General features: G+C 45.7%; 1 protein-coding gene across 1 annotated transcript in view; it reads right to left on the bottom strand.

Moving 5' to 3' along the window:
* SLC9A9 (solute carrier family 9 member A9) overlaps positions 1-22705 on the bottom strand; it is a 413235-nt gene that overhangs the window by 325548 nt on the left and 64982 nt on the right. The window contains exon 5 of the mRNA XM_025208443.1: positions 2836-2951. Within this exon, the coding sequence (XP_025064228.1) occupies positions 2836-2951 (116 nt within the window). The remainder of the gene's footprint in view (positions 1-2835; positions 2952-22705) is intronic.

The following is a 22705-nucleotide window of genomic DNA, read 5'->3' as shown; positions in this document are numbered from 1 at the left end:
GTGTGGGTGTGTATGGGGGCTGTGTGGGGGGTGTGGGTGTATGTATGGGGTATGTGTTTGGGGATTTTTGGGGGAGGGTGTAAGTGGGTGTGTGTGGGTGAGTGCGGGGCCGTGTGGGGGAGGGTGTGGGATTTGTTGGAGGGTGTGGGTATGTGTGGGGGCAGGGTGTGGGAGGAGGATACAGTTGTGTGTAGGAGGTGGGGGTGATGCCCAAGGCCATCAAGTCAACACATAGGCAGATCCCTGGGTGCATAAACTTAGGCTTCTGCACATATATCCTAAGTAGAACCTGCTCCTTATTATAATACAAATGAAGGGCAGAATGTGGTCTAAACTCTGGTTAAATTGGATTGCACTAAATCAGTGTTGTCATCATTATTTACCAGAACAATAACAAATGTCTTACATCAAATACCACAGGCCAAATTCATCTGTATTTGTGTCTACTTACACTTTGGCAAAATTTGGCCATGCTTCCCTGGAGCAGAAGTACTTAGTTTTCCATTTTCTTCCTTAAACCTTAGTGGCTAAGGACAGACATTCAAAAAGCTAGAGTCTGAATTGATTCAATCTTTACAGGTTAGTCTAACTTTCCTAGATTGAACCGATTTGCAAGAAAATGGACATTCCCTCTGGACTGAGGAAAAGCAGGCACGTGTCTGCAGCCACTCAGGCCAGGAGCCAGGGGGCACTAGAGTGTGCCTGTGGCTGCAGGGAAGCTGTGCAGGCATGGCGGGGAGGGAGGGAGGGAGGGAGGGAGGGAGAGGCGGGCATGGCCAGGCCTGGCAGTAGCCTGGAGTGAACTGGCCAAGGAGTAGATTTAATTCCCCCCTACCTGTCCCACCAGCACAGACCTGAGCTGGAGTCTGCCTGGCGCTCCCCCCTCACTGCTGCTATGGTGGGGGCATGGCCAGATGCTGACTGGCTTGGCCTTCTGAGGCAGATGGGATAGGGAGGGAGCTTATTTCTACTCTGCCCCTGGGAGTCTGCAGTAGGGTCTGCCCACCTCAACTGCTGTCACCACAAATTGCTCCCTGCATGGGGGGAGTGGCGGGAGCAGCCCCTTCCTGTCCCCTCCACCAGACACTGTAGGGAGGGGGAATAACCCCTCTCCCTGCTCCCTGGCCTAAGGGGACCTGCTGGCCAGCCCCTAGCTGTGCCTTCGCCCTGCTGCTGGAGCAGTGAGGGGGCAGCGACTATGACAGGGGCAGCACCCCCTGTCATGGTGCCCAGGGAGCGGAGCCTCTTCCCAGCAGGGGAACTGTGAGCAGGGATTCAGAGCTGCTGCAAACTGCATGGGGCAAGCCCCGACACCGGGGCTCTGAGGACGTCATAGCCCCCCAAGCCCACCCCCAGTGCCACCGCTTGCCCTGTACAGTCTGCAGGGAAGGTGGTTTTTCCCCCGATCTGCCCCCAGGGGACTGCAGTGGGGTCTGCCCACCCCGACCCCCACCACAGCTGCCAATCACTTCCTGTGTGGGGCGAGTGGCTCTTGGCCATGCCCCTGCCCTGCCACTGGAGCAGCAATAGGGGAGCAATCATGATGGCGGCTGCAGCCCTTCTCATGGTGTCCCATAGCACAAGCTGCTTCCCAGCACAGGGCTGCACTGTGGGGTGGTCAGATCTGCCACAGACTGCACAGGGTGAGTAGTGGCAGCACTGGGGCTTTTGGGGGGGCTATGGTGCCCTCCGAGCCCCAGTGCTGCCTCTTTCCCCACACAGTCCACAGCAGCTTTGAACCCCCTCTCATGGCCCCCTGCCAGGAAGAGACTCCACTCCCCAGACACCATTACAGGGGTTGCTGCCCCCATCACAGTTGCCGCCCCCTCACCGCACCAGCAGCAGGGTGGGAGCGCAGCTAGGGGCTGGCTGGCAGAGCCCCTTAGGTGAGCGGGCAGGCAAGTGGGTTATTCTCCCATCCTTCCGGCGTCTGGTGGAGGGGGAAGGAGGGGGCTTATCCCACTTCTCACCCCATGCAGGGAGCGATTGGCAGCAGCAGTTGGGGCGGGCAGATTCCACTGTGGTTCCAAGGGGGCAGAGGGGGGAATAACCCCCTCCCTGCCCCCTCTGCCTCAGGGGGCCATGTTGGCCAGTGTCTGGCCATGCCTCCACCCTTACTGCTGCAGCATCAAGGAGGGAGCACCTGGCGGACCCTGGCTTGGATTTGTGCCAGTGGTACAGGGAGCAGGGAATTAAGCCCCCTCCCTAGCCAGCTGATTCCACAATACTGTTGGGGCCTGGCCACACCCCCACCACTGAAGCAGCTAGCGGAGAAATGCAGGTCTGTGTTGGTGGGACAGGGGAGGGAGGAGGGGAATAAACCTCTTCCCTGCTCTCTTCCAGGGCCAGTGTCTGGCCAGGCCCCTGCCCCTGCCTGTCCCTCCTCTGGCTGGGGAGCACAGGGGTGGATCAGCCCTCCTCCACTGGAGCAGAGAGCCCATCCCAGCCTACCCCAGAGAGCATGCCAGGATGCTGATGGACTCTGGTTTAACTTAAACCAGGAAGGACGACACTGGTAGACATTCTTAAGATTTTTTTGAATGTTAGCATCATTTCACTTCTAGCACCTGAAGTTTGTGAACTAAATTAGCACAGTTAAACCAGTTACTAAAACAAATAACAGAAGGATCTTTGCAGATAGCAAAAATATCTTTCTGACATAACATGTATGGTTACCCAAACATCAGATAGTTAACAGCTATCGGAGTAAAAACAGGAAGAGCAGAGGCTGTGAGAATCTTTATGGCAGGTGCAAACATTACATTCTTGTCTTCACCTGACAGTCTTGTGGTCAAAAGATGAAAACAAAAAATATCATCTGTTTTAAACAATTACCTGGATCTGTAGCAGACATCAGTGAGCCAAAAAACAAACAATCTGTGAAGTGAAAGTCTCCTCCTTTTAACTGGCCAATGTGTATCATGGCCTTCACAAAGCCATACATTATCAACCTGTCAGAGAAAAGACAGACAGATATTTAAACAGAGTATATCACTCCTACTTTCTTCATTTCACAACATTCAGTGGTTTCTCATTTGAACTACTAGGTTGTCTCCAACTTCTTTTAAATGCACATATTGTACAAGTACTGAACACAAATTGCCACTGTCATGTAAATCTACTTCTGTTCCAGCTGTTTAAATATTGTATCGAAATATTCTTGACGTTTGAAGAGCGAACACTTTTACTGAATATTAGCAATTTATTCACCTGGTAACAGATGACAATACATTTAGCCATTTATTTTACAAAAATAAGATAAAGTTAGTGAAAGAAGAGATTATCAAGACTAATCTGTCAAAAGCTGTAGAGTCATCACACAAGCACAGGTGACAAGAGTGGCTGTGTTGACTTGTTCTTACATTCCAAAACGGATTGTTTTTTCTCAATTTTCAGTGAGGGTTTTCCCCTCTTATATATGATCCTGCAAATACTGGCTGGGTTAAAACTCCAGCAAACACCAGCAGTTTGTTAAAAGCCCAACAAATGGACAGACACTTAGTGCCCCAAGTACAGTCAGCCAAGTTATGTTTTAAAATCGTGTGCTATATCCTTGCCAGTTTCGTACAAAGCATTTTGCAAGACAAATAATGAAATATATAATTTAGCTGTGTTTGAACTAATTCTTAATGAAGCTCACTTAATGATAGGTACTGTAGTTAATAACCTTATTTTTCTATGCACTTAAAAAGATCTATTACAAATACTGAGTTTTTTATACTGCCTTCAGACATATAGATGATACACAGGGAGGTCTATGACAGCTGTACTGTATCCAGGTAGAAGTGTTAATATTCTCCTCTTAAAGGAGAAAAGATGTCAAAGAATAATCAATTTTGGTTAGTTTCAGTCATTGTGTCCACTATGAACAGCATGTGGCTAACAGCTATATTTTTTGAAGCTCAGCAGGGGACCAAGAACAAAATGGGCAAGACTACAAATTCCAACATTAGTTAAGGCACTTAACTGAGTTAAGTACCAAATTTTCATTAAATTCCAACTGAAAGTGGATTTTCTCCTTTTTTTGGTAGCTCTGAAAATTGAGGGCTGAAGTACCATCTTACCACTTGAGATGGACAAGACGGAGGAACATTGGTGGATCCTCATAGCAACCTTGGGCCCTTATAAAGACTTTGGTATCTAGCTCTATCCAGTCAGCCTGGAAAACATTGAACCAGCAAGGATTTATAATGTTTGGATTGCATGAGAGGAGATAGCAAAGGCCAGAAAGGCAGTATTTAAACAATACTGATAATACTAAATTTAGCTAAAGAGTTTGCAAATAATTTACACTTATTTCTTTAAAATCCTTAATTGTGCTGTGCTGATACCTTTAGATATTAAGTACAAGCAAATCAGTACTGTGAGGGATATATTTTATAAAAAGTATGAATGACATTGAGGACGTCAGTTCAAACTAGCCTTCATTACATTAAGTTATTGAACTATTCATCTGCGTGCACGTTAAAACCTTCCTCTGGTGGAGTTTTAATGACATGTATGGAGGTACAATAAATACAGCTTAGTATCTAACTTTTTATTAAAAGAAAAATAGGAAACAGTGATCATTTCATCTTTAATTTATTTTCTCTTTTGACTTCATGATGTATATTTGTGATCATTAATCACATCATGTAATTTTCTGATGTTATGTGTGTTTTAGGGGACTGTATCCCTGCTTATGGTTTAAAAGCGTCTGTTGTGATATTGGTAAAAGGCTTGATTCTGCTCTTTTTAAAGTCCATTAGAGCTTTGTGAGACACTATAGTGTGAAGAGGATCAAGTCCAAACTAATAATAGTGCTCAGTTATAAGCAGTATATTTTTAATGAAGGTCATATATTAATGAAGGTTAGTTCTTAATACGTTTAACCATAAAAGTGTAAGATAATATAATTGTTGGGTAAAGGCATTTTAAAGAACATTTAAATAAAACCAGTTTCATTCTAATTTCAATTATTGTTTTTTAGCTACCTCAGCATTCAGCTTTCTTGTCATCTGCTTCACCTTATAAAATGTTAACAAGATAAATAAAAATCGAGAGCACTGTTCTCAGCTGGTATAAATCGTCATGGCCCTGGACTTTTGATAGATTTCAACTGAAATCAGAAAGGGTTATGGCAGTTTACAGTAGCTGAAAAATCTGCCTCCAGGAAAATAATTCATGCAATTTCAGGACAACAGAGAAAAAATAAAAATAAAAATGTGTGCTTAGCTTCTTTTTATTGTACTGCTCTACTACACAATAAACTAGACTCTCATCTCTGTTAAGCAAATTTGACCACAGAATATCTTTACTTAAATCTAATACCAATGATACATAAGAATATTTTTGTCAGATTTTGAACTTGGTGTAAGATTCTGAACTCCCTGGCTGACTGGGGCGCAGTGTGCCTTGAGATGGGGGAACATGCAGCTCTGGACTGGCTGCTCCCTTGGCTCCAAATGCCTCAACATGGAGGCATGTCGACTCCTTGTCTTGAGGCACACTGCACCCCAGCCAGCCACAGACCCGTGGAGCACATTCCACTCCCTGGCTGGCTAGGGCGCAGGGTGGTCAGTGTGGGGGGTCCACAGCATGCAGAGCCAAGGCAACAGGCAGCCCTGGGTTTCCTGTTCCCCCATCTCTGTGCACTGCATTATCCTGGCGCACTGCATTTTAACATGCTTTGCACCACTTTTTTAAAGGTTTTTTTTGCCCCAGTGTTGCAAATTATCAGTGCAGGGCACAGTTTAGCATGCGACATGTGTGGTTTGTGGCACCACAAACTGCACATGTCTGCATGTCTGGATCTGGCCACGAGGTTCAATAAGGACAAATGTGAAGTCCTTTACTTAGGATGGAACAATCCCATGAATCAGTACAGGCTGAGGACTGACTGGCTAAGCAGCAGCTCTGCAGAAAAGGACCTATGGGTTATAGTAGACAATAAGCTGAATATGAGCCAACAGTGTGCCTGTGTTGTGAAGAAAGATAATGGCATACAGGACTGCATTAGTAGGAGCACTGCCAGCAGATCAAGAGAAGTGATTCTTCCCTTCTATTTGCACTGGTGAGGCTATATGTGGAGCATTGTGTCCAGTTTTGGGCCTCCCGCTACAGAAAGGATGTGGACAAATAGGAGGAAGTCCAGTGAAGGGTGACAAAATGGTTAGAGGGCTGGGGCACATGACTTCTGTGGAGAGGCTGAGGGAACTGGGCTTATTTAGTTTGGAAAAGAGAAGACTAAGAGGGGATTTAATAGCAGTCTTCAACTATCTGAAGAGTGGTTCGAAAGAGGATGGAGCTAGACTGTTCTTAGTGGTGGCAGATGACAACAAGGAGCAATGATTTCAATTTGCAACAAGGGAAGTTTAGGTTAGATATTAGGAAAACCTCTCTCACTAGGAGGGTAGTAAAGCACTGGAACAGGTTACCCAGAGAGGTTTTGGAAACGCCATCCTTGGATGTTTTTAAGGCCCAGCTAGACAAAGCTTTGGCTGGGATGATTTAATTAGGAATCATGGGTGTCTGGTGCCTCCTGAGTTGTGGGGGGGCAGGTGCCCATCCTGACACCAGTCAGTGACGGGGGGGGGGGGGTCCCCCCACGGCCGTAAAAGCAGCTGGAAGCGGGTAAAAGTGGCCGGAAGCTTTTCCTGGTGGCCCCGCTCCCTGGCTGGCACTCACAGTGGGGGCACTGGTGCTCCTGCCTGTCCCCCTGCCCACCGGCTAAACAGGGAGTGTGGCCAGACAGGGGGTGCACCGGTGCACTCCCTATGTGTTGCCCCTGTTGGGAATGTTCCTGTTTTGAGCAGGGGGGTTGTACTAAATGACCTCCTGAGGTCCTGTCCAATCCTAATTTTCTATAATTCTATGATACCTATGTACCACAAATAAAAGTTGGATCTGGCTAGATATCCAAGTTTCCAAACACAGTGATACTGGAATACCATACAGTACTGTACATCAGAAGTGTTCTTTAATGGAAATCCAATGAGGAAAGCATACCCCTGAGACAGCTACTCATTAATCCTTAGGAAATGCCTTCACTAAGGTTGCATTGCCATTATAACATGAAATTGAAAAAAAAATAGTCTTATTGATTTTTATGGGTGATATCCTGTATATGAAAATGGCAATTCTGGAGGATTCACATCCCCCTGTATTTTAGCAAGCCAAATTGCTTTAATTGTCTTCAACAATCCATTTAGTGTATTATGTGTTTGATAAACAGCATTATTAAAATACCGGCTACAAAGCTGTAAATGTAAATAAATCTTGATGGCAGTTATTTTCAGTTTCTTCCAGACTGCTTACACCCCATGAGGCTGTTTTCAGATCAAAGCACAGTCCAAGTGAAAAACAACAGAAGCTGTGTGTTTGTTTAGTAGAAGGATAGTCCTGTCTCCCCTACCCTTATTTCTGGGTATCAAGTCATCTGCAGTACTAATGTCTGAGGCTACATTTTTTTAAATGAACAAGGTGGGGACAACAAGGCCCCTACCTATGACTGAAGGTTCCCTAACAATTGAATAAGTATTTATTCCAAAATTACTTCTTAAGCACATCCATTTATATTTTGTGAGGCATTTGTAGGGCCCCATCATTACAGTATGTGGGCACTTTATAATGATTTAATGTTTTCATCCGTGCAACACCCTCCCCCATCCGTGAAGTAGGGAAGTGTTGTTATTCTGTGCCAGAGAAAGACTTGGATCTAAACCTACAAAAGGACTTGGGTGCCATAAATCCAGGATTTAAATCCTCCTCAGCACCCCTGCTCAATCACTACATACTTAGTACTGCACATTTAGCACCACATACCAGCCACTATATACTTAAATTTCTACCAGTAAAATCCCCTATAGTGTTAAACAGCTTATTTTGATGAGGCCCAGAACCACCTAAGTTAGGACAGTTTTGAGGATGTAGGCACTTAACTCATGCCTAAGGCCCATTGGAGTTTATACACCATGCATGCTCCTACATATCTGATAGGCTAAGTCTGAGAATGCATATTGGTTTGGGTCTCTCAAAAATCATAGCAGGAGATGGTAAAGGTAGCAGTCTCCTAAGAACCAATGGTACGGTCAGTTGGACCACTAATCCTTGAGGTAAGATACCTAAGTTCAAACCCAGTCTCTGCCTGAGAAGGTACATGCATTCATATTGCCTATGTTCAACGTGTGCTTCAACAAACAGGTTGTAGGATATTTTGAGCTTTTGCAATCCCTCCCGCTGAAACTTTTTCTTTGTATGCCACAGATTATGGGCAGCTGAACATATATATATATATATATGAGTAAAAGGTGGTGTGTATTAGGGTGGGGATATTAAAGGCATGCATCAGCTGTTTCAAAGTATCTTTTTATATTTTCCTGCCCTGTGTGGCTTACTAAAGAATAGGTGTAAATACACAAAACTGTCACCACAGAGCAGCTAATGCAAGCTAAATTTCCCCCCATCCCCCACCCTCAAAAACACTTTTTTACATGGTATGCAACAGAACTGAACCAATGAAGGGTTATAAAGAGAAGGGAGAAACTGTCAACATGATAGGTCAGGCAAATGATCTTTGGTGGGCAATAGTCTCCACCAACAGGACAAGTTATGCCCTCCATCAAATCTTTTAGTTAGACTCCTGATGGTCATTATCATCTCTGTCTCCACTCTCATCCAGTTTCCTATCTTAGTGAATTCTTTGATAAGCAAGGAAACCATACTTCCTGGGTCAAATGAAAGAGTGATTTAATGCTGTTGCCAGGTAGAGGATGGTATCACATAAGCTAGGGACAGACATTCAAAAAGCCTGAGCCTGAATTGATTCAATCTTTGCAGGTTAGTCTAAACTACACAGCTTAAACTGATTAATAACTGGACAGACATTCTCTGTTAAACCAGGAAATGCAGCCACATGCCTGCAGTAGCTCAAGCCAGAACCTGGGGGGTGCCAGAGCATGCCTGTCAGTCACTGCCAAAGAGGAGGGAAGAGAGACACCCTCCAAGGCGCTTACCCCTCCCTGCTGGAGCAGAGGGGGTGTGGCCAGGCACCAGCCAGGGCTAGCACAACACATGGGATGCCAGTCAACAGTCTGGAGGGGCAGGGGCAGCTGCTGCCAGACTGAGGAGGGGGGATGAGGAAACAGTCCTTTCTCTGAAGTAAGCATGTATTGAACACAGCAATTTGCAAAGCATACAACAGGGAACACGCAAAAATTTTCATCTAAGCTATGATACAGACCAATAAAACACAGTATACACAACTTAGTCTAACTTAAAATGTAAACCAGGAAGACAAGAATTAGTCTTACTAATCCTGAGGGCAGAATGTCTCTTTAGAGCCAGAGGTGTATTTGGTAGCTGTGTTGGTCTGAGACAAAAAGACATACAAAAAACTAGAACTCTTGGTTCCAAAATTATACCTTTTATTAGACCAACTGGAAAATGGTAAGAAAACTGTTCTTTTCTGCAAGCTTTTGGGATCAAAGTCCCTTCGTCAGGCTCTGGGAAAAGTGTAGATGGTACAAGATGGTAAAAAGTCTGCATAGGTAGGAAATAAACTTCATTTTTGCACAGAGGGAGCTGAAGATGGAAGGCTGTCCCTCTGGGTCCATGATAGTGTCTTTGTGAGCTGTGTTGAGTAGCTCTTTGATGTGTTGATCAGGTAGAATTCCATCCCTGGAGGTGTCAGATGGCAGGCAGGGAGGTAAAAAAGCTTGCAGAAAAGGACAATTTTCTTGCCATTTTCCAGTTGGTCTAATAAAAGGTATCATTTTGGAATCAAGAGTTCTAGTTTTTTGTATGTCCTTAGAGCCAGGCATTCAGAAAGGCTTTGTTTAGGTATGTAGCTCTCTGCATTCTTTGGTGAAGCTGTCTGCAACTTTCCTTAACTACATCTCCAACATGTGTGATGATTGTCAGGTCTTTGCCAACATTTCCCACCTCTCAGTCAGGTCCTGCAGGTTTTAGCTCTGTGCTCACAAGTGCAGCGCTTGGCTCTGCACTCAGAGGTCTAGCTTGCCTCTGTCACCGCTGCCCCCTGGGACGTGCTGTGGAATTAATCCCCCCCCAAACTTCAGAGACTGCAGACAACCCCCCTGGAGGTTCTGGGGGATAGAGGGGGCAGAGGGGGGAATTAACTCCATCCCTGCTTGACTGCAGGCAAGCCATGGAGGTGTGGCTGGGGCGGACAAACAGCAAATGCAGTCCCCAGGGTTTGCCTGTGGAGTGGGGGAGGGGTGGTGAAGAGGGGACAATTCTTTCAGAGTAAAAATCTACTCAAATGGGGCAGTCATGATATAAAATGTTTTGCTGACATTGCTTAAAATAGGTGGACCAGATCCTCTGCTAGAGTAAAATGGCTCTTAGTATTTAGAGGGTGGAAAAACCTAAAACATCTCTGACTATATGCAGAAGAAAAGAATATTCCCAAACTGGTATTGTAATTCAGAAATTGTCTTTTTCTTGATAAGTAGCCACATGATACAAGCTGCAAGAAAAATTAATTAAATGTAAGGAAAGCAATCCTTAATTTAAAATCACCGGGGATGTAATTAAAGTTTAATAGAAATTCCTGCTTCTAAATAAAGATCTATGACATGCACATAGTACACTTTAGTACAGACAACCACAGTGTTTGTTTTTTGAATTTTTGATACAATAAAAACTGCATTTACAGTGAGATTCAATGGATCTACACGTTGATGATTAACAAAAATGGAGAAACAGCAATAGCTGACACACAATAATCATTTTCAGATTTAAACTGTTTGTATGTTTGTTCTGTGTGGCAGGGATGAGATCTGTAATTCAAGTCACTTACCAGTGCATTTCCTAATCTACAGATAGTTTTTCCCCCATAAAGAATTTCTTACAACTAGATACGATTATCTTTTTGCCTGCAGACATTTAAAGGCAGCTATGGATTGAAAGCATACAAGAAAAAGGTGGAAAAAAGAAGAGTTGCATTTATTTCTTTTCACAGTAAATAGCAATATTGGCAAACCAACAATGGAAAAAGCACCTGAAAGATGTTATTCCTTTTAGTGCATCAGGTTACTTAGTGATTGACTGACTGACATCACAATACTGATAAAAAGAAATCAGTAGTCAGAATTAATATCACAAAATGTAAATAGCAAAAATGAAAATAAGATATTCACTCTCTTGCCCTGATCCTTTCAACCCTATCACTATAAACTTAAACCTTTTCTATTTACAAATTACTTGCTTTGGTTATGACTCAGTATTTCTAGTGTGTTCTTTTTGTCATTGTTCAAGTCAGGTTTGGCACCAGGAAATGTATTTTCATGAGCTTTCCTTTTAATAAATTGTTTTCTAGATAATAAAAAATAAATCCCTTGAAATGCTTCAGACAACAAAAACCTGATGATGCACTTACTCTGAAATATTCCTTACAAATCCCATATGTAGAGAACCCTGTTAACTATACAAATATCTGGGAGAAGAGAAAATAATGTGTTTTTAGAGTGTGGCAGACAAGGTTCTTTGGGTAAATGTGATCATTTTTTAGACCAACTAAATAATTGGAAAAATTGTTCTTTGCAAGCTTTTGGGAATAAACACTCTTCTTCAGGGAGTGTCATTTAGAGTTTTTAGAGTGTGTTCTTTTCTATTCAAGATTACTCAAAGCATTGTGCAAATCAGAAGCGTTCAATAGCTGAGCAGCAGGCCTCCTCATATGATTTCAGAATTCACAGACTAACAAATGACCAGTTCTGAACACAAGTGTCATGGAGCATGAGTGGTCTTTGCATGAGGCAGATGATGTAGAAACACTGAGCACCGATGTGGAGCAAACATTTGTTCAATGATCTCCACAGGAGCAAGGAAAAGTTCTGCCTCCAGGATTCCCCCCTCACTACTTCCAACAACCACAAGGAAAGAACAGATGCACCCTTCTTTCCCATGAGCCAGAAGTAGGTGTGGAGTGGAAAATAAATAGCCTTCTCTCCTAGCAGCAAGATCAAGGATCAAGTTAGAAAGAAGGAAAAGAAAGGTTACTTATCAGTAACTGTTGTGCTCCAGGTATAATTGGTTTGTATTTTTACATTCTGACATGTACCTGCTCAAGGTGCTGCTGGAACTTTCTGGAAAAATGATTACTTGCACTGGAGAATCAGCCCCTCCCTTTATGCTGAAATTGGGAGGCATGATTGCAGTACATCTAAACATACCTGGGGTAGCTCTAGTCTGTCTAGATCAGGTACCAACAGCAGTCTAGCCATGGTAGCATAGGCTCAACAAGCTTACCCTAAACCAGGGGTGTCCAAACTTTTTGAATGTGGGGCCACATCATGAACTTTTTATCGCCCAGTGGGCCAGCGAGCCATATTCAAAGACCTCACAGGAAGTAGTATCATATCACCCCCCCAAAATGAAAGTACAGTGTTTACTCCCATTTCCTGTCGCAGCACCTTGGGCCTCAGAAAACAGCTTGGAGGACCACATGGTGGCCTGCAGGCCGTATGTTGGACAAGCCTGCCCTAAACATTTACTTGATGGCTGAAACTTATGTTGCTGCATCCTCACTGAACCACTGAAAGCTGAACTAACACTAGTTTGGGTATGCCTGCATGGGTGTGGGAGGAGGTAAAAATAGCAGCTGCAGCACTGCTAACCCAGTTGCCATCAGCAGTGCCATCCTGGGTGCAGAAATGCCTAGGTATGCCTTTGATGCTCAGTGCATTCCTTGTACAAGGTACTTGCCTATTAAAGAATTGGACTTTGATTATGGATATGCTTTTATGAGTTTACAGATATGGATTATGGATATGCAATCTCTGAGTTTCTGGAGGTTCATCCATCATTACAGAAACTTGCTGGAGTTTTACTTAAGAAAAATGAGCAACTGTTACACTTCAGAAAGAATTACCTTGATTATCCCATTGTGGCATGTATGACAATGGAAAGTGTCATTTGTAATATACAAGTGCTTTGGACTATTGCAGTTATACTTTATTATTTTAAAAAAGGAAAATACCTAACCCAGCCTTGATATCTCAAGCTGTTCAGGCCCAGAAGCACAGGGACAGCTGTGCAGAAGCCTGGAGAGCTGTTGCAGGAATCCCAATGGCCTTGTCGCTGATGCCATATGCTGCTACCCGGAGCCCCAACTGGTCACAGGAGGAGACTGGCAACCTTGTGGCACTGTGGAGTTAGGCAAAGGTGCAGCAGCAGTTTGCACAGGGTGGGCACACCAACGCCCATCACTACACAGGGCTGTCAGGCCGGATGCGGGAGTGCAGGCATGACTGGTTGGTGTGGTGGTGCCGTATAAAGGTTAAGGCCTTGTGGGCACAGTGGGCCACGATCACCGACCACAGCTGTCGGTTGGGGAGTGCCTGCAAGTCCATGCTCTTTATGCAGCAGCTGTACACCATCCTTTTGTCCTGGGACCCAGGTTGCATCCATGCTCAGTTCAGCAGCATGAGCACCAGGGGAGAGCCCTTGGGGTGCTAGCACCCCATGCAACTGAGCTCCCCAGTCTCCACCAGCAGCTCAGGGAGCCCAGGCCAGCACCTGCCCTGACAGCCCCACAGCCTCAGCCCCAGCCACGAGGCACAGCTGGCCATGTCACTGCCAGCTGCCAGCAGTGCCAGCTCCTCTCCGGGGAGGGAGGGAGGGAGGACCCTAGCTAGACACTTGCATGCTGTGCTCTGCTGTCTGACAACTCCACCAGGAGTTGCATGGCATTGCTGCCAGCCAAGACCAGCTGGAACCACCAGACATGCCAGCCCTGCTCACATGGTAAGCCCCACACTGGGGTGAGGGCCCTCCCCTCCCCACCACAGCTCCTGTCCCCGGCCCCAGCTCAGCCACACTCCCCTGGCCCCTGAGTTCCCCCTCTCCACAGCATGCAGGGAGGTGGGAAGAATAAAGTTTTGCACTGAGCAGCCCATGCCCATGCAGCTAGGTGGGCATGGGCCTCACACACTGAGAAATGAGTCAATGCTGGCAGCAATGTCCTCCTTGGCTGTGGAGGGCAGGAATATGTAGTGCAGCCACAGGTAGCTCTCCAGGTGGTGGCAGAGGTTGCAGGGCAACCTTGGCTTGCCCCCCATACCACAGAAGCTCCAGGTCCAATGCCAGGTGTGTAGGTTCACCCAGGGCACCATGGTAATCATCATCATCAGGGCATAGTGGGTTGGGCACCCCTTGGGCCACACAAACAGCTTCTTGTGCAGTGCTCAGGAGATGTGCAGCAGGGGCATGCTTGGGGCGCAGCACCGGTATAGGGTAGGGATGGCCCTGGGGTGCCTTCCCAGAGAGGCCTCCCATGGGGAGGGCAGGGGTGCAGGCAGCTCTTCATCCCTATTACTAGGAACTACTTCACAGTTAGGGCGGCTAGGATCTGGAACCAACTTCCAAGGGAAGTGGTGCTGGCTCCTACCCTGGGGGTCTTTAAGAAGCGGCTCGATGCCTACCTGGCTGGGGTCACTTGAGCCCAGTTTCCCTCCTGCCCAGGCAGGGGGTTGGACTTGAAGATCTACAAGGTCCCTTTTGACCCTACTTCTATGATTCTATGATCCCAGTCATCTGGGAGCCCCATACCTGGGTACCATGGGCTGGGTAGCAGCACAGGAGACTGGTGGGCCTGCAGGAGGAAAAGTGGGGGTAGTAGGGCCTGGTGCTTCAAGGAGTCTGGCCTGTCCCAGCCTGGGAATGGGGCAGGGGAGGCTGGCTTCCTGTAACCAGCACCCTGTGGCCTGCCAGCCCCTTGGGAGCGAACAGGCATGGGGCGCTTGACCAGTGGCCACCTGGGCCTAGGCCTGCCTGGCTAAAAAATGTTGCAAACTCTCACAAACAGCTTTTTTCTCATGGCTCTGCAGGCCCTACAGCTGCACATGGGGGAAAAGGCTGCAGTTGGCAGCCAGGATGAGGCTTCAAGGTTACCACTGCCCACAGCTGGCATCCTGATGATGTGCCAGTTCTGTAGGAGAAGGACCTAGGATCGGAACCTTCTCCTGGACCAGCTGGTGACAACCATAGGGGACTGGCAGGCAGTTGCACAGACATGGTAGGTGGAGGACATTGCCTGGGTGGACTGGGAGTTCAGGGCACAGTTCCTGGCCCTGAAGTGTGAGTGCGTGGAGGCCCTGTGGGAGCAGGGAGTGGTCATGGCCAGGGCAGTGTAGGACATGGAGGAGGATCACCAGGTGCTGAGCACCATCCTGGTCCTAGTGATAACCTCCATGCCATCTGCTGCCCTGTCCCCAACCCTAGCACTGCTTGGGCCCTGGCAACCACCTGCTGCCCAGCAGCAGGCCCTCTTGTGGGCCTGGGGGGAGGTCCAGTGCCACCTCCACCAGCCAGAAGCCCCTGCCCCACCCCCTGCCCTGGGTCCCCTGCCACCCAGCACCTGACCTGGAACCAGCACTGCTGCTCACTTCAGCTCCATGCAACTGCAGAGCCAAAGGTACCTGCAGTGGGGCCAAGACTGGCCAGGAGGGGCCAGTTCTGGCTCTGCTGGCCCTGGCCACCAGTAGCCAGAGGGGGAGCTAGGGGACCAGTGGCTGCCATAGCCACTGGGTGAGCCTCCTTCCTGCTGGATTCACCATGGAGTGCATCCCCATGGGGGCACAGCCAGAGGCTGGGATGCTGGCTGCCTGTCCCCGAGGTCTGCCTCCTAGATGCCTCCACCCCATGGCTACCCAACCCAGGTGGGCACACATACAAACCACATTGTAAACAGTTTGCATGGGGAAGAGGTTGTTTTATTGTTGGTGGATAGGTTGGGTGGTGGAGGGGCTCTGGTGTTGGAGAGGGAGCGGGGGGATTCTGCTTGTTGTGAGGGCAATAAAGTCTTTTTCTAAGAACTATCCGCAGTGAGTGAGGTGCTGGGGGTGGGTGGGGGACCATGGGTAGCTGGCCAAGTGGGCTACAGTGCAGAGTGCAGGAAAAGGTGGTCAACCAGTGCCTCTTGCACCTGGTGCCTTGGCCCTCAGTGGTGGGTGTCTGGCTCTCCCGGGGCCTTGGTGGGGGCAGGGGCACTGCTGTCACTGCTACCACAGCAGGTGTTCTGGCTGCCAGGTGTCTTCCAACTGTTGCACCTCCTCTGCCCAGGCCTTGTGGAAGAGCTCCTCCTGGGCCTTGCAGAAGTTATGCAGCATTCAGGCTGTGACAGTGGCCTGGGGGATGTTGTCCTTGGTGACCTCAAGGTGGACGGTGAGGTTGTGCTAACATACCTTCAGGCAACTGAAGGTACACTCCACCGTTGCATGGGTCCGGCCCAGCCACCAGTTGAAGTGGGTCTGGCAGGCTCCCACTGGCCAGTGTAGGGCTGCATGAGCAAGGGCAGAAGTGTATAGGTGGGCTCCTGATGAGGAGGGGCAGGACCATCACAGTGCCCATCTGGAGGTCCAGCAACCCCAGCGTAAAGCTTCTGCTCTGCATCAGGGCTGGCAGGGCAGAGTTCCAAAACACATGGGTGTCATGGGCACTGCTTGGCCAGCTGGCACTCACATTGGTGAAGGTGCTGCAGTGGTTGATGATGATTTGGAGCACAATGGAGTAAAGGCCCTTCGGGCTGTGGTAGGGGTGGTTACTGTGTGGTGGGCAGCCATTCATAGGGTGGCGTGGTGGAGTGGTGGTGGCCCTGGGACAGTACAGTAGAGCCAGGCAGGTGGTCACTGTAAGTGGGGGAGTTGGTAGGGCCCAGATGGCTTTGGGCCAGCCTGCAGCTGGCATGGCAGGCTAGCACAACGGCCAGCAGGAGCTTGGGGCAATGGACATTGCTGCTGCGGGCAGAGGCTCGAGCAGCCATGGCACAAGGAGACAGAGGCTGTGGCGTGAGAACTGCCACATGCTGCCCCCATGCTGCTCATTGCCAGAGACACAGCTTGCCAGGGAGCAGGACTGCCTGTTAAAGAAAGATGGCCTCTGGCTGCAGGTAGCTGTGCCTGAAGTATCCAGTTCCCCCTGGTGGCAGCAGGAGCCCCAGGGCCCCAGGAAGTGGGAGCAGTTTGCCAAATTCTGGCAACGAATCTGCTCCCATGTCCCTGCATGTGTACATGCCTGCCTGGGAACGTTTACTCGTGAGTAGTTTTCTCAAAAGTAAACTGGTTCTGCATCAAATACACATGTAGAAACACCCACTGAGGTCTTTACCGTATTCCCCATTTAAGTTAAAAGGTTGATATTCAGTTATGCTTTCTTGCATATCCCCCCTAAATTAATGTTTCACACAAATGCAGGAAAACTATAATATCTCCATACCAAAGAGCATTGTGTGCTGTGAAATCATAGACTATCTTGTTATATGAATTTGGCAAAACTTCAGGTCAGTAAAATATGCTGGGTTTTCCTCACATAGCCAACTCTGTCTGAAGTAACTGGTTTCACTTCTGTGACCATTGACTACTGCATCGATACTTGTGAGGTGTGTGGGGGAGGAAAATAAGGAAGTCAACTGAGGTAATTAAACACAGCTGGAAACCCCTTGATAAATGGGGCTCCAGCTGTCTTGGGTTGTTTTTCTCCAAGTTCTTAATATACTATTGTTTTACCACATTTTGGATTAAAGAGATGCAAACCAATTCACCACAAGCTCACAAGTACAGTATTGTTTAATGCATATTTAATATTCTTCTAATGAATACAACACAGCTTCAAGATCACTGTGTTCCTGAGCTTAATTTAAATCAGAGGCATTATACAGTATATACATAAAAACCTGATTCATACTGCAGTGAAGAAATATGCATTTGATCTTTGAGTGATGCCTAAAATCTCATGATTACTGGGGCAAACGAGGCATGAAACTGTCAAATGTAGAGTATTCAAGACACGGTGCCATTGAATATTTCATTTTACAGCAAATTTTAACTTTAAAATCAAGGTTTTACCTGCTTGACTATTAGTTATTGAGAGAACCACCAAAAAAGACTGAGTGATTGATTCTTTTAATGAATATATTTAAAAAACCCGAAAACAACTGCGATATACAGCTCACATTAAAATAATCAATTAAGTCTAAAGCTCAAACAAAGATGTGCTAGTGTCCAGATAGTACAATGATAGATGGATGCTTTAGAAATTTAAATAAGTAGTAACTGTGCAAATGTTAATCTATCGAAGGACATGAGACATTGAGAGACTTCCATATGAGGAGAAACTGAAAAGATTAGGACTGTCTAGTTCAGAGGAGACAATAAGAAGGGACATTAATGAACAATAGAAAATAACATATGGTATAGAAAAGATGGATCCAGGTGTTTCTCTCTACCTGTTCTCACAGAAAGAGCACAATATAAAGTCAATTAAACTAAAAGGCAACATATTGAAAAAATGACTAATTATACATTTTGTACTTTCTCTTATCTATAACTCATTGCCACAATTTATTACTGAAGCCAAACCCCAAGTAGGATTGGCCATGTAAAATGTATTTCAGAACAATTTTTCAATTTCATCCCTTTTTAATTTTCAGGATTTGTTCACAAAAGGAAAAAGTTTCAACTAGGTGTTAACCAGCAAGTCTTAAACAAATAGGACAGAAATAAGCCAATTGATAACTGACAGGGATTAGAATGAAACTTCCCTTCTGGCCAGGTTGTTCTATTCTTGCAGAATTTTCTGTAACAGTGAGTTTACCTCTGTTATAGATTGTTTTGGACAATACATTGTTCACATGTCCATATTCAGAGACAACTTACCACCGGGTAAAAAGGGAAAAGGGCATTATCATGCATCAGCTATTCTGTGGCAATTGCCCATGTGCACATTCTTTCTTCAGGGTAAATAGAAACTTATCCATGGTAATTTACCCCTCTTTTATGACAAGATAAGAGCGTGCACATAGATGGTTACTGGAAGCAGAAGCCCTACCTCCTTGCACTCTGCAGCAAATTGTTCATGTCTCCATAACCTATTCTGTATACTGGAGAGTTGTTCCAATTTAACTTTACTGATACAGATATATATCTAAGTATGCGGGATATACTGCATGTGTCTACACATGAATTTAAGTGGGCTGAAATTTAATGCATATTGAACAGGTTTTGGCAGTGTCTACATGTGGTGGGACTTTGGACTAACTTTAATTCCAGGTTGCTTCAGCCCCACCTTTTACCCCTGTGGTCATCAGGGGACTCTCAAGCCTCTGGATACGTGGCTGCCAGCACTTAGCAGCCATGCTGAAGCAGTATTTGGCAGCCACCTTGGAAACACATCCCTGCCCCCTGATCCCTGGCCAGCCCCTTCCTTGCCCAGGAGCCACGTGCCCAGCACAGGGACAGCACACAGCAGCTCCCTCTTTGCCCACCCAACCTCCCTGTGCCAGGGATGCCCCTGCCCCTGCCAGCAATGCTTAGCACCCTGCTGTTCCAGCCCGGTCCTTGCCAGCGATGACCAGTGCCCCATTTTCCTGTTGGCCATGGTGTTGGCCCTGCTGGCCCCAGCAGGCACCCCCACCCAGGCCCCAAGAGAGCTGTGCACCCACCAGAAGGGGCCAGGGCAGTGGCTGTGGGAGGCCCTGGCTGACCCCCTCCTTCTGTACTCTCTATTCCAGCCTGCCTGCCCCACTGCCCACACACCCGCTATCCCTTGCCCACCTCCAGCACCACTCTCAGGACACACACAATTAAAAAATAAAACAAAACATTTTATTACCCTCACAACACCCACTCCATCCTTCCCCCTCAACAAACAGGGCCCCTCTACCACCATCCCCAACTACTAAGAATGAAAAAAAATGCTTACAAGTGGCAAATTGCATAGAGAGCAGCCTGACCCTGGGGGAGGAGAGGCATCTGGCCAGAAGCCCTGGGGCTGGGATCTGGTTGGCCCCCAGTGGCTGGGCAGACCCAGGACTAAATTCCCTGCATTAAATGCAGAGTAATGTGTCTACACATGAGTTAATCTACATTAACTAATCCTGCTTAAATTTGACATTTGGTTTGGGCAGGTATCAAATTTAGGTTCACATAACTTCCTTAACCAACAGTTACACTTTCCAATGTAGAACAGGCCTGGGCTTATCCAATAGAACAAGTTCTTTTTCTTTTCCCCTCTGACAATGTATTGAGGGAAAATGATGTCACAATCAAATACTAAGAATTATTCTGCTGTAATCCATCTTCTTTTGAAGAATTATTGATTATGAAGTGGCCGTGACTAAAATTATACTATTGTTTTACAATTAATTACAGATACAAAAATTATTTGCAAACAAATAATTTAAGGTCCATACTTATAGACAGAACTATTCTTTTTGGCTTTTATTTAACCTCCCCTGGAATATGTAAATTTAATTCTGTAAAGTCCTCAAAATAACCTTCAACAAAAAGTACAAAAAAATTCTTTGTTAATATTTTATGCTTAAATTCTACAATGACAAATGAATTAGCATTAGCAGATGACAACCTGCTATTGAGGCCAGTCAATGGCCACCTCAGATTCTTTACTTGTATTCCTGGCCTTTACATTGCACTGTTTTGGGCAAGTAATTTGGGGACAGATCTGCTACTTGACCTTTACAATGCTTCATTTGCTACTGTAGAAAAGGGGTACATATTAATACTTACCTCAAAGGAAGGCTTCAGTGCCACAAAGGTACAAATTATTGCTAGGATGATGCTGAAGTACCTCAGACAATCAAAATGCTTTATAAACTAAATGTTCTACATCAGTGGAAACATCACTAGTGAATATAAGTAATCCTGGCTTCCAAAAGTCCCAGACAGCTATTGCCACATAATCAAATTGAATGGAACTTCAATCAGTTGATCAGATGATTTCAGATTGTCTAATTAATTAGATAATTGATCAACTTAACCAATTTAATGATTATTATTATCAGAGCAGCATGCAAGGAACTTTACATGCAAAAAATTAGTCATCGTCATTGCCACAAGGAGTGCAGCCTAATCAAAACATCCCATCTATTGAGCAGAACATACAGTCAGTTTAACTTTCTAAAAAACAACTAACATAATTGAAGTAAGCATTGTGTTCTTTTCAAAACAAGTAATATATTACTGTTTGTGAAAAGAACACATTTTATATTAATCTATTTCTGCTTCCTACAAATATCGGTATTATTGCCTGGAGTCAGAAGTGTTTATCTAGTCCAGCATCTGAGAGCAACTAGGACAAGAGTCTTCATAAGAATGTTAAAGGCCTTTGTAAACTATTCTAAAACTGTTTTCTCTTAAGAGATGTTTCTTTTTTAAATGTTAGTCCCACAATAGTAGCTGGTTGTTCTCTGCCTCATTATCCATTTAATTATGTAATCCATGAAGAATTCCACTTACCTCTTGGCTTCAATGACAACTGGTGACAAGGAGTTTCATAGATCAACCACATGCCATGAATAAAGTCTTCTGTTTTTTTCACCTTTGCTCTGTCTTAAAAATTGGCTGCTTCTAAGTTTAATGAAATACTTGCCCATATATGTATCAAAGAAAGGAGAAATTGGAGGGTCTCTGTGATTCTGAAATTGGACCTATTCATTATGTACTCTCCTGGTCACGCATAATGACTTCTTTATCTTTTTATGCTGATTGGATTATTTTGTCTTTATATTGTTCCAGCAATTCTTGGCAAAGGAAAACCCTCTGTGCTGCATTCCTTCAGAACACGGAGAACCCTGTGAGCTGCTAAGAGGCCCTAAGCTCTCAGAGAAGATGCTTAGTTCTTTGCAGGGTCAGAAACTGCCAGAGAAGCAAGCGTAAGGATAAATGCAAACATTTTGGCTAAAAAATGGGGAGAGCCAACAACCCCAGTGGTTGACAAAAAGAACCCTAAAAGGTAGTACTTCTTGTTGAATATTATCTGGCTTATTTCAGATATTACTGAACTTAATACATTTCATCCACACACACAGTAACTTCACTTTCAATAACCCACACTTCCTCCAGAATATAGGCACAGTTATGGGCACCAAAATGGCCCCACAATATGGCAACCTGTTTATGGGCCACCTGGAAGAAGAATTCCTCAAGAACTGCACCATCAAACCCATGCTATACTTAAGCTATATAGATGATATCATCATTTGGACCGAAAACCTGCAATCTATGATTGATTTCCATTACAAATTCAATAAATCGTTACTCCTCCATCAGACTCTCTTGACTACTCCAGCACCATTTCCTTTTTAGGCACTATTATCATTATCCAGAATGGTAAAATACAAGCCACCATATACAAGAAACCCATGGACCAACATACATATCTGCACAGAACCAGCAATCACCCTAAACATACCAAGAAAGCTGTAATATACAGCCAAGCCCTCCAATACCACTGGATTTGCACTGGGAACACCCATTATCATCACCTCGCTAATCTCAAAAGGGCTTTCACCCAACAAGAACACTCCTCCAGAAAGATAGATTATGCTTTTGAAAGAGCCACCCAGATACCATGTGAAGAATTGCTGCAGGACAAAAAGAAAAATCACCCATGAATCTCACACCATTTAGTTATGATAGACCATCCCTCCCTGGAACTTAAACAGCAAATCCTCAAAAAATTGCAATCCATACTAGAAGACTACCCAACTCTGGAGGAGATCTTCCCAGAACCACCCATTCTAGCTTTTAAACAAGCACTGAACCTTGCCAATCTCACCACCAGAAGCACACTCTCTAGGACTCAAACCACACCGAATGGATCCAGACCATGCCAGGACAAGAAATGTAAAATCTGCCAACACATCTCCACCACCCCCACAATAACTACATCTCACAACAGAACCATC

Source organism: Alligator sinensis, unplaced genomic scaffold (genome assembly GCF_000455745.1).
Source record: "Alligator sinensis unplaced genomic scaffold, ASM45574v1 scaffold846_1, whole genome shotgun sequence".
NCBI classification, from domain to species: domain Eukaryota; kingdom Metazoa; phylum Chordata; order Crocodylia; family Alligatoridae; genus Alligator; species Alligator sinensis.
This window is presented reverse-complemented; position numbering and strand designations above follow the sequence as displayed.